Raw genomic sequence first — 13,238 nt, forward strand, 5'->3', positions numbered from 1 at the left:
TTGTCATTTTTTCATGGTGAAGGGACTGGAGTGCCGTGTTGATGAAAAAAACCTTGCTGGCTGCGGTGACTGGCAGTGGCTGCAGCAGCGGGGTGATGGGGCTGGTGCCTTCCCCTGATCAGCCCGGTCGCCTCCCACAAAGGGAGGCTAGACTGCGGCTTAGGCCCTATCCCCAAGAGGAGCAGGGAGTGGGCCTAAGCCGTCACTAGGACATCCCCTGATTTATATTATTCTTTGCGGTTTTCTGTCTGCTTGAAGTTATCTCATAATTTTTTAAAATAAAAAAGCAACAAATAATTACATCAAATATTTATAATTTAATACATAATCAAAGAATCACTAAGATTGTATACATTCAGGCCTGCAGGGGACTGAAGCCCTAACTCCTAGTGAAGAAAATGGGCTAGGACCACACACATGCTGTTGGTAGGATGAGGAGGGAAGGAGATGGGAAAAAAGGTGTGACTGACAGATCACGCCTAAAATTGCAGGGAAAAGTGTAAGAACATTTTCTGGCCAGTTTTTATAAACTCTAGAGCTATGTATTTGGGGGAAGAAAAACCTGAGAAGTCCCTAAGCAATTTTAAACCCCATTTTTTGTAAGAAGAAAGCAATTGCTTTTCCCATTCTTTGGTCACCAGGTGCTCAAGTTTGACCTTAGTGTTTGCAAGAAATGTGCGAGCGGGGTTTTATTAGTACCATGAAAATGCGTTCTTTTAACTCCGACTGGCGTTTCTAACACCACTGAGATTCATTCTGAAAATAATATCTTATTTCAACTGCCTCTAAAGACTGAAAAGGCCAAATAAGAAGCCTGCGATTGCTGATATTCTTCTTATAATGAACAAGACTGTTTCTCCATTGTTCAAATCACTGCTCTGGCTTGTCAGTGTACACACACAGAACGTAAGAACGTTCCACGGTGTCTACACTGAGTTACACGCTGTAGCAGGATAAATGAGTGAATAATCACTTCAAGACTCTTTAATACGGATCAGAACGCTGATGTCTTTGCTGCTGCTGTTGAGAAAAGTCGTCTGGGGCTCTGGAGGTTTTTGCTGTAATGCCCATGAAAAATACTGTATTGTGTGTCAGAAGGCTTCTCACCAATCCGCCATCTCAACCTTTTCAAGGGAGACTCTCCTTAGACAACAAGGATAGCCAGGAGCCCTTTGTGAAAGCAAGGCCCACTGTATTCTTTCCACTTTTTTTTTTTAATATATTTTATTGATTTTTTTCAGAGAGGAAGGGAGAGAGATAGAGAGTTAGAAACATCGATGAGAGAGAAACATCGATCAGCTGCCTCCTGCACATCTCCTACTGGGGATGTGCCCGCAACCCATGTACATGCCCTTGACCGGAATCGAACCTGGGACCTTTCAGGACGCAGGCCGACGCTCTATCCACTGAGCCAAACCGGTTTCGGCTCTTTCCACTTTTGACATAGTTCGGATGATAAATGTCTAACATGTCCTATGAAACTCCACTGTCAATGCCATCGTGGCATTATTTTCTAACTTAGGAAGCGAATTCCACTTTCTCCAAATACATCAGCCTGAGTTTCACAAAACAAGACTCATGATCTTAGAAGCTAGAAGAGAATTTAGAGGGCATTTTGTCCAAATAAGCAAATAAACAGGCGATAAAGGCATCCCCAGGGCATATGCAGCAGCGTCCAGGGAATACGGGGTGCCATAGAATAAACCCGACTCAGTTTCACACAAATATTTTTGCATAGGGACTGACCTACCAAACAAAACATTTTCACACACTGGCATGTGCTGGGGACACTCAAGTGAGAGAATCCACGTTTCCTCAAATGCAGAAGTCCCACTGACACGACGAGGGCACGATGATTATAATGACAGCTACCGCACTTATTGAGCACTTGCGAGATGCTGGATAGTGTGACTGGAGCTGTAATATACATTCTCTCACTTGTCCTCACATCACTGTTATGCACTAGAAATAATATAACTGTCCTACTACACGGAGGAGGAAACCAAGGTGAAAAAAACTTTCCCACGTTCATCCAGCTAGTAAATAGCAGAGTCTGTGTTTGGTCCCAGGGCTGTCTGGCTCCATTGCCTATGATCTTAATTGCTGCCTCAGAAATCAGAAACTGAGGCCCAATCAGCTTAAAAAGGAAGATCCTTAATCAAGTCACGTATCTTTCTTTCTGTCCCTAAGGCTTTCCCAGCTATAAAATCAGAACAATACCTATCCCTTCCTTCATCGTAATGAGGATCCAGAAGCTCATGGGATACACGTGCTCACAGCACCCTATTGTAGAGCTGAAAAGAACCTTAGTCACACAAAACACCTGTATGTGAATGTTTATAGTAGCCGAAAAGTGAAAACAGCCCAAATGTTCATCAAATAATGAGTGGATAAACAAAATGTGTTAAATCCACGCAGCGGAATTCTCTTCATCTATAAAAATAAAGTACTAATACCTGTTATGATGTGGATGAACCCTGGAAACATTACGCTAAGGGAAAGAAGCCAGGCGCAAAGGGTCACATACTAGGATGTATGATTCCATTTACATGAAATGTGCAGAATAGGCAAATCCACAGAGACAGAGATTAGTGGTTGTCAGGGCATGGGGTAGAGGGTTAGGAGGAATCGGGGAGTGGCTGCTAATAGGTACAGGTTTTTGGGGGGGTTTTTTTGGGGGGAGGTAAAATATCCTATAATTAGATAGTGGAGATGGTAGCACAACTCTGTAAATATACTAAAAACCACTGACTTGTACACTTTAAAAAAGTAAATGTTATGGTTTGTGAATTATATCTTAATAGAACTATTACTAAAAAACAAAACGGCCCAGCCGGCGTGGCTCAGTCCTGTACACCCCCTACTGGGGATGTGCCTGCAACCAAGGTACATGCCCTTGACCAGAATCGAACCCGGGACCGATCCCCAGTGTGGGGTGTGCAGGAGGCAGCTGATCAATGATTCTCTCTCATCACTGATGTTTCTATCTCTCTCTCCCTCTCCCTTCCTCTCTGAAATCAATAAAAAATATATTTAAAAAACAAACAAATGCCTTGGAAGACATGGCAGCAAAGGAAATATATTTAAAAATACTTTGAACAAAAGCACCACAGAAATACTGTACTGCATTTTCGATATTATACATTTCATGCTTATAAAAGCACATTATGTACACTGCAAGAAAAGTATGGCCTTCTATTACTTCTGCTGGCTGTTTTCTTGTCCTAGGAGAATCTGAATTCACTTCAAAGTACCACTCGAGTCCTCAAGTTCCTGAACACCCAGTTAATAAAACGAAAATGTAATGCACTCTAAACTGGCTGCTGACGGAAAGAAACCCCAGGGAATTGTCCTGCTTAAAAAGAGAAAGGGAAAAAAGGCCACTAAACTCACCAAGGGCCTTCATTCAAGGCCAGAGAGGATACCAAGAATCTAGATCGAGTGGAGATGTTATCCTCCTATGATCTTTTGGGAGCTGCTTATCGGGAATTTCTACAGAGAAATTAGGCAAAGGAACCTCAACTATAAAGACACTGCTTTAATAAAAGAACCATCCACACTGACACAAATCCTTACCTTCTTATACGACTTAACATAAACACCTTATCTTATTTTCACGTCGTCAGCAGTACTTGCATGCAGCACAAATTTTACCCCCATCTTAAGGACAAGGAAAGTGAGGCACAAAGAAGGTCACCTGCTAATGAAAAGCATCTACATTCCCAGCTCTGGGCTCTTTCCTATGTCATGCTAATGTTTGCTTTCTCCCTTCATCTCTCTTGGCCACCTAGAGTTCTTTCAGAACGTGAATTTAGCCTCAAGAAACAATTTCCCCTTTCACTGTTCTGGCTGGTTGTGTTCCTTTCTTAAGTCTCCATAAGAAAGACATACTTGCTCAGAATCAGTATGAAATAAATGTTCTTGAACAAACAAATCGATGTGGCTAGGCCAATATGGTTATTTTAATCTTTCATGAATAATGAAGACTCGAAAACCTGTCTACAATCTCACAAGGTTGGGGATTCCCTTCCCAGTTGCTGAAAATGGTTGTAGAACTGAGTCAGAAACGCTGTTCCTGAGCTGGCCCTGGAAATGACTTCCTGAAGACCTGTCCAACTCTTCCTTTCCAGCCAATCAAATGGTGACTGGATTCCCTGGACAGGACACCTGCAGCTAAGACCTTCAGATCTATCGCTTGAATTCTCACCTTTCATAACATTCTGTTTTTTTTAATTTTTTAAAATTTAGAGAGAGAAACATCGATTTGTTGCTCCACCCATTTATGCATTCATTGGTTGATTCTTACACATGCCCTGACTGGGGATGGAACCCACAACCCTGGTGCACTGAGAGGACACTCCAACCCACTGAGCCACCCGGCCAGGGCCACCTTTCAGATACATTCTGCTATGAATGCATCTCTCTCTCTTTCTCTCTCTCCTGTCCTTCTTTCTTCCTTCTCCCTCCCCTACTCTCACTCTCCCTCCCCCTTCCATTCTCTCCTTCTCTACCTCCCCTTCCTCTTCCTTTCTCTATTAGTAGCAGTTACTTCACACTTCCTTGTGAGAAATGAAGGCTTTAATAGTCTGAGTACCCACTGGGAGCAACTGACTAGTGAAATAACCTCATACAAGTGTTAACCATCGAATTAGTAGAAACACCAAGAATTTACCGTATGCTGCTCTAGCCAAGCCTTTTCCAAAGATCTAAGAACCAGAGACGAACCATGCAAAGGCATGCTCTCATGAGAATATTAGTGCTGCCCTAGCCGGTTTGGCTCAGTGGATAGAACGTTGGCCTGGATTGAAGGTTCCTGGGTTCAATTCTGGTCAAGGGCACATGCCCAGGTTGCAGGCTCGATTCCCAGTAGGGAGCGTGCAGGAGGGAGCCAATCAATGAGTCTCTCTCATCATTGATGTTTCTCTCTCTCTCTCCCCTCCTTCCTCTCTGAAATCAATTTTAAAAATTCTTTTAAAAGAATATTAATGCTTAGGGATGAGATCAGAGAAGTTCTTTTTTTCCTTTGGTAACTAAAGAGTTAGCAGCTTTCTTTTCAACACACAAGAAGGACTTAGGTACAATAGTAAATGCAGCTCTTAATTCAAAAGTGGGTGGATTTAGAGACCAGGGTATTAACAACATTCCTGCATTTGTTAAAAAGGTATGTTCTATATTTAAATTAGGTTTCCACCTATTCAACCCTCAAACCCTTTCTTTGCAATGATTTTACAGGTTTGACCTTGGTTAATTAGTACTTTCATGACACCACCCTATAAATGGTACAAGAATTTTTTTTAAAGAATTTTTACTTAGTGTGGAAATAAAGAGAACAAATTTCAAATACAGATACACATACCTCCTTTCATATTTAAATAATACGAAGGAATCTATATTCACAAAGACAACATCAATAAAAATCATCTGCCCTAGAAATTTTCCCTAAGCTTTTCAGTTCAAAGATGGAGGCATCTGATAATTGATCTAAACGCATTAACATAATTTTACCAGTGACGGGCTTTCTCTAGTTAAAGGAATCATAGACTTTTGGAGATACAAGGAATGTCAGAAATCATTAAACACAACTCTTTCATTTTAAAAATGAGAACACCCCCAAGTGAAGTGATTGTGAAAGCCTCAATAGCTGGCCCTGCCGGGAAAGGTCTTGGCTCCTGATTCGTAGTTTGGCACAGCTAAGTCCTTACAGGTGAAAAATATTCAACTTGATATAACACCAAATGCAACAGAAGTGAGAATTACTCTTACTACGTATATACATGATTGACATGATACAGACGCTCTACTTCAGCTTTCAAATTCAGTGAAGAATGTTACACCATCAATTCTTAACTTGGGACTCACCCTGCTGAGCTGATCCAATAACCTTTGGTTCTGTTCCGATAATTCCTGGACAGCCCGTGTTTTTTCCCGATCGGCCTCCCGTAGGTGAACCTGCTGCCTCTCCAACTCATCCTGAAGCTGTTTCACGTCACTCTCCAGCTCGGACACACGCCCTTCCCACTCTCCTTCTCGGTTCTCAAATCGTCTTCTTAGTTCGTGTTTCTCTTGTTCTAAGTGCTGAGTGAAAAGTGAAGATTTAAAACCTGTTAAAAATTCTACAGCCTTTCATTTTTCTCTTTGCACACTCTCCTAATTTTTTTGTTTGTGTATTGATTTGAGAGAGAGAGAGAGAGAGGGAGGAAGGGAGAGAGAAACATGGACTCGTTCCATTTACTCGTGCATTCATTGGTTGAGTCTTGTATGTGCCCTGACTAGGGATGGAACCCACAACTTTGGTATATTGGGACCATGCTCTAACCAACTGAGCTACCTGGCCAGGGCCTCTCCTAACTTTTCTTTTTTAGCACAACAAAACACTACCACTTGGGAAAAGTTGCCGATTTCACAGCTACGAAAATATTCCCTTCGTCCAGAGTAGAAAAGGAGTTGGTTTCATAAAAAGAATGCCATTCCTATGGAAAATACTTGGAAGTTATTATGTTTATTCTTGTCCTTGGGCATGGGGTTCTAGACTTAGGAATTCACTTGAAATTTAGCAAGTTACCTAATTAGCTGAACTATACATTTAAACAACTTAAAATGACCATTTAAGAAGGCTTCTGTTGAAAGCATCTTTTATGCCTGGCACAATACCAGACAGAATTCTCAGAGACGGAAAGAACTCCAGAGATCCTTCAGATGAACTATCTTTTCTTACAAATGAGGCAACAGAAGAGGTTAAGTAATGAGCTTGAGATCAATACTAGTAAATGACAGAGCTGGGATTTGTGTCTAGTCATTTGACTGTTTAGTGCTCTAAATCACCACTCAATAAATATTTGTTGCTATATATACAGCACTGTATTTCAAAATCATTAAGGCAAGGTCAGGTTCAGGCCTGCTCTAAATCATGGCCTAGTAGCCTTGCATATTTTTTTGCTAATCCATTCTTTAGTGCCTACTATGAGCCAGCCACTGTGCTGGGGACACAGTGATGAACAAAACAGACATGGTCCTTGCCTACATGGAGTTTTTATTCCAGTGGGACGGGCTGATACCTGTAATAAGTGGAGTGTGGGAATGGTATGCAGGAAAAAGTATAAATGACTGGAAGTAGCAGCTCAATAGAAAAAGATTCTTTTGGATTGAAGGAAATAAGAACATCTTTCTGTTTCTGTGCGATGAATACAACTGCCTCTTTTCAGAGGCAAGTATGTTCTTCTACTTGAAAGCATAGTATGTACAAAAAAAAGCCAAGTCTATACCTAAAGGATTATATGAATATAAGTTAAAGCAATGGCCCTCAACTTTCAGTCTCTCAGAAAAGCTCTGATATAAATCTCCAAAAATATACCCACCTGAACCCCAGTTTCAAAGATCGTGATTTAGTTAAGAATGGGATGAGGCCTAGGCATCCATTCATTCATCCATCCACCCACCCACCCACCTACGCACCCATCTATCCAAGATCTGATGCACTGAAGGTTGATATCAAGCATGAAATCATTTCAACAGGCTAACAGGAGCATGTGAATCTCCTTCAGAGGACTGTCATCTCTTCACCTTGGGAAGCTAGGCTATCAATCTAGCCAAGATTTCACTTTTCAAATGTTTTTTGGAATGCTTCTTTTGGGAAGCCTTAAGGGCCGGAGTGTAGTTACACAAGAAAATCAGTCCCATTACTTCACATCTGACATGTGTCTAAAAAAGAGGTGATGTCATGTCATCCTGACATCTATTCATTCCTTACTTTGCTCTGGGTGAGGTGTGAGTGTTTCTGAAAGTTGAATTTACCTCCAAAAGATGAGAATTTACCATTACAGAATAGTCCAAATAATGTGCCAAAAGATAAAAGCAGTGATCCAAAACTAACTTTCCGAGCACATTAGCAAAGGCAGTTTGTTAATAAATATTGAAATAAATGTACAGCTCAAGTTGATCACTTTAAGGGAACAACTCATTTGTTTATAGCCATGCTAGTATATTTGTTGAAAAAGTCACTGTTTGGTTGTACTTTATACAGCCTCTGTTTGGAGCATGTGGGAAAAGGAATGACAAGGGAGGGCTTCTACTCATCAGCATGAGAATTTCATGCTCTATCGATGCTTCCCTCATATTGCTAAACTTCCAAAAGGAGGATGTTTTACTCACTGTAGACACTTCAGGAAGATGAAATGCAGAAACAAGGGATAATTACAACCTTAAAATGGTAATTCTTGGTTTTATCGAGTTTTTCCAAAATGAAAAATATTGAGCAGACGGCAACAGCAAGAACTCAGTACTCACAGTGTTACTGAGAGGCCAGATAAATCAGGCTTGTGTTCTGAAAGAACAGAGAGACTTAAAAATACTCAGCAAACAGCTGTTAGCAAACAGCCCAACCAAGCAACTAAAACAATCCAATCCACTTGAGGGGCGGGGTCGGGGACAGGTGGTCTGATCAATCTGTCCTTGCATTTCTTTGGACATGAGACAAAGTTCCTAATGCAGGTTTCTCAACACTTGGTGGGGGGGCGGGGATAAGACCTTCCTATTTATAAACATACAAAATGTAGCTTTTTATCTACTCTGAAAAAAGAAGGGTTTCTCCTAGAATTATATTTCAATTAAGTGCTGAATTAACCAGTAAACTCTAGGCCAGCGGTCACCAACCTTTCGGACCTCACAGACCACCAGTGGCAAACGCTGCTCTAGGCAGAATTGTCAGCAAGTGTGGAGGTCCGGAGGCTCTGCCCATACTATTCCCTGTTTCTTGGGACTATATGGTATTAAAAGTTAATATCTACACCTGAAACAACATAATGTTATAGGTCAATTATACCTCCACAGAGGAAAAAGTTAATATCAAAAGTGTCAAGGTCATCAAAAACAAAGAAATTCATCCTAGCATGTAGCTCTGTTAGTTACAGGTTTGATGCCCAGTCAGGGCACATACTAGAATCAACCAATAAATGCATAAATAAGTGGAACAACAAATCCATGTTTCTCTATCTCTCTCCCTCCCCCGCCCTTTCCTCTATCTCTAAAAAAAAATAAAAAATCAATGAATAAAAATAAATTAAAAAAACAAGAACAAGGAAAGTCTAAGAAACTGTTGCAGCAAAGAAGAGACTAAGATATGAAAACTAAATGTAATGTGGTATCCTGAATGGAATTCTGGAACAGAAAAATACATAAGGTAAAGGCTAAGGAAATCTGAATAAACTCAGGACTTTACATATCAGTATTGGCTTCTTTTTTTAAAAAAGTAATGTATTTTTATTGATTTCAGAGAGGAAGGAAGAGAGAGAGAGAGAGAGAGAAACATCAGTGATGAGAGAGAATCACTGATTGGCTACCTCCTGCACACCCCACACTGGGGGATCAAGCCTGCAACCATGGCATGTGCCATGACAGGGAATCGAACCGGAGACCTCTTGGATCCTGGGTTGACTGACGAGGTAGTATTGGTTTCTTAATGATGGTGTGTACCACACTAACGTAAGGTGTTAGTAATAGAGGAAACTGGGTGCAAGGCATATGGAAACTCTGCACCATCTTTCCACATTTTTCTGGAAATCTAAAATCATTCTAAAAAAAAAAGTTTATTTAAAACTCTGAAAAAACAAATCTAGTACCATTAGCCTACCCAAAATTGGTTGTCACAGAAATGGATTTCTGCAAAGAACTGAAAAAGCAACACCATTCTCCTAAGTCCAGGATATGATTCTTAAAAAATACAAAGAAAAAAGACCTTTTTTTAAAGTGGACCTAGCACTGAATGCAAATAAAGACCTCCTAGGTCTGCTTCCCTAAATCTACTACTGAGTCCCATTATGTAATCATTTTCATCTTACTTGTTTTGCCCTCTTAAAAAAATAGTACTAGAACCCCAGCTGGGTGGCTGAGTTGGTTGGAGTGTCACCCTGTACACCAAAGAAGTTGAGGGTTTGATTTCCAGTCAAGGCACATACCTGGGTTGTAGATTTGGGCCTGTAGGGGAGGCAACCAATCCATGTTTCTCTCCCACATCAATGTTTCTCTCTTTCTCTCAAATCAGTGAAACATATGCTTGGGTGAGGATAAAACAACAACAACTGATATAGTGCCTGCCTTCTTGGGGTCTACAGTCTCTCTGGGCCTCAGTTTCCTTTTATTTACCATGAATTTGTAGATTAAAAAATTTTATTTTAGAGAGAGGAAGGGGGAGGGAGAGAGAGAGAAACATTTACCGGTTGCCTCCTGTATGCGCCCTCACGGGGGAATCGAACCCACAGCCTAAGTATATGCCCTGACCCGGAATGGAACCCACAACTTTTTGGTGCACAGGACGACACTCCAACCATCCAAGTCCCCTGGCCAGAGCAAAACTAAAAATTTTCAAACATATCTAGAAGAAATAGTATAACTGAACTCTTCCTTACACAGTTTCAATAATGCTCAATATTTGGCTTTTTAAAAATAAACTGTTAAAAAAACCATTATTTTTTAAATTGTGGTAAAGTACAGAATTCCCCCCTTATCTGTAGTTTCGCTTTCCACAGTTTCAACTACCCACAGTCAAGCTTGGTCCAAAAATATTAAATGGAAAATTCCAGAAATAAACAATTCATAAGTTTTCAATTTTGCACCCATCTGAGAAGCGTGATAAATCTCGCATCCTCCTACTCGATCCTGCCTGGCAAGTGACTCATCCCTTTGTCCAGCTGTACACACTCCCGCCAGCTAGTCGCTTACTAGCCCTCGGGGTTATCAGATCGACTAACCTGGTATTGCAGTGCTTGTGTTCAGGGAACCCTTATTTTACTTAATAACGGCTGCAAAACACAAGAGTAGTAATGCTGGCAATTTGGAACCACCAGGGAAGCTGTGAAGTATTTACTGTAAGTGAAAAGGTAAAAGTTCTCTGCTTAATTGTTCTATTTTATTATTATTGTTAATCTCTTACTGTGCCTAATTTATAAATTAAACTTTATCATAGGTACATATGTATAGGAAAAAACATAGTACATATGAGGTTTGGTACTATCTGTGTGGTTTCCGGCATCTGCTGGGGGTCTTGGAACATCTCCTCAGATAAGGGGGGACCACAGTATACGTAACATAAAATTTCCCGTCTTAATTTTTAAGTGTACAGCTCAGTAGTGCTAAGTACATTCACACTGTTGTGCAACCAACCTCCAGAAATTTAACTAGAGTTCATAACGCTGGCCTGCAGAGGAGTGAAGATCTTAAAAACTAGTTTAAGAGCTTTAAACTATTTTATAGTCAAAGGTAATCTATTCACTTACAACAGAACCTTTCTGGGTACTGAATTTTGAAATCTTTTTCCTTTGTTGAAGAAATGTCTAAAGGCTCCACATGGAACCCAGGATGTGTGTAACTGCACACTCAGGATTACGCTGAAATCTACCACTCATCAAACCGACTGATATGATGGCCCTTTCAAGTCGGCTGTCTCTTCAATCAAGTCCCTCACTGAAGGAATTTCAAATCAAGTATAAATCTCTGCAGTAGTACTTCTATATAGAGCCGTGTAATCAAATCTCTTTTTTTAAAAAAGACACCCTTTTATTTGTAGACCTCTACTTCAAGTGAAAATGAAACAATTGAATTCATTGGGCTGCTTTTTGGCAGTCTACCTATAGGTTTCACAAACCGCTTTTCAGAAAGGTATCTCAGGAGTTCATCGACTGGCAGACCTAGTTAACAGGCCAACTGAACTACGGGGCACCCGTTGGTTTCCCTTTTCTCTCCCTGATTTGCTTTCGCTATGTTGTTGGACTACAGACACACTTAAATCGTATTCTAGAAAAGTTTTGGAGCCTACATTCTGACTGTTCGACCAGTAGCACGTGATATAGAACCAGACTAGGGTCAATTTCAGACCTTATTCAGGACTGTACTATTCTGCAACCAATAAAAAAACAAAAAACTGGCTGCAACCAAAGTGGGTAACAATAGTAAATGCACAGGCCGAAAAAAGGTAAGCTTGTCTCCACTGCCACAGATGCTTCCCCTTTTTAAATCTCCCTAATTTTTAGAAATGCTGGTGGTGCTCCATGCCACTTTCTGGTTAAGACCCTTTTCTAGTTAAGGGCAAGAAACGGCAGAAATCTTATAGCTCCTTTAAGGGGTATGTATAATAGTTGAAACAATATGGTTCTCCTATTTGGCCATCCAGTCGCACGTGTGAGACCCAGAACACAGAAAAGTGCTGTTTAAATACACATAAATACTGAGGTCCACATTAAATCCACCACCAGCGGTCACGTGCTGAGCCCAGGCCTGCCTGGCTGCAATGGAACCACGTTCCCTAATCCCCGAGTATTTGAAGGCTATAAAAAGCTCCTTTAGGGGCACTTGTTCCCACAACGCTGAGCTGCCGGGAAGTTAAGACAAGGGCATCTGGAGGCCTTAATGCCCAAACTGGGAAGCTTTAGGCTAACACCCCGATTAGAGATTAACTACTTCTCTGAAAACCTGAGGCATATTTTAAATGCTTACCCTTTCTCACTTCTCAGTGTGCAGACATCACCCCCGTGCTGTACGAGTTAGTCGTGCTGTGAGCTCTATGGTAGATGCTGTGCACAGTCCGTATGCAGACTGGCCCACAGCGTGCCTGCACCCATTTGCTGTGAACAGGGTGGCAAAGTCGGTGTATTCACTGGGTGCCCTGGTCTGATAATCCGAAACCCTCCATCCTCCCCCCACGCTTCCAGGCGGTTTTCTGTGAGGTAGGGTGAGCAAGGGAAGGGTGGAGCGGGTGAGTGGCTCCGGAAGCTGCCCAGGGCCTGGCGGGAGCCTGGGCTCCCCGCTTCCCACCCACCCCGGCGGGGACGAACTCACCTCCAGTTTGTCGGTCAGCTCCTTGTGCATCTGCTCGTACTGCCGGCTCATGTCCTGGTTCTTCTCGAGCAGCGCCTTGCCCAGCCGGGCCGCCAGCACCAGGTCCTTCTCCTTCTGCCGGATCACCGACAGCAGCTCGGGGTCCTGGGCGGGCAGGGGCAGCAGTCCGGCCTCCTCGGCCAGAGGCCCGGGCTCGGCCGCAGGCTGCTCTCCGGGGTCGGACGGCCGTTCCCCGGCCGCCAGCAGCGCCAGCTCCTCCTCTAACGCCAGTTCCAGCTCCCCGGGGCCCCCGGGGAAGGAGACCTGGCGCGGCGGCGGGCGGGGCTCCCGACGGCGTCCGTGGCCGCGGCGGGCAGCTCCATGCAGCAGGCGCTGTCCGGCTCTGCGGGTGCTGAAGCGCGGCCGGCCAAGCC

At 42.4% G+C, this 13,238-nt stretch overlaps 1 protein-coding gene across 1 annotated transcript in view; it reads right to left on the bottom strand.

Annotated features, from left to right (window-relative positions):
* BICDL1 (BICD family like cargo adaptor 1) overlaps positions 1-13,235 on the bottom strand; it is a gene marked incomplete at its 5' end in the record, with an annotated part of 84,433 nt that extends 71,198 nt beyond the window's left edge. Inside the window, 3 exon segments of the mRNA XM_006096577.2 lie at positions 5,860-6,075; positions 12,826-13,128; positions 13,131-13,235. Coding sequence (XP_006096639.1) covers positions 5,860-6,075; positions 12,826-13,128; positions 13,131-13,235 — 624 coding nt within the window.
* Between the last annotated feature and the right edge of the window lie 3 nt (positions 13,236-13,238).

The sequence above is a fragment of the Myotis lucifugus genome, unplaced genomic scaffold, assembly GCF_000147115.1.
Source record: "Myotis lucifugus unplaced genomic scaffold, Myoluc2.0 scaffold_181, whole genome shotgun sequence".
NCBI classification, from domain to species: Eukaryota; Metazoa; Chordata; class Mammalia; order Chiroptera; family Vespertilionidae; genus Myotis; species Myotis lucifugus.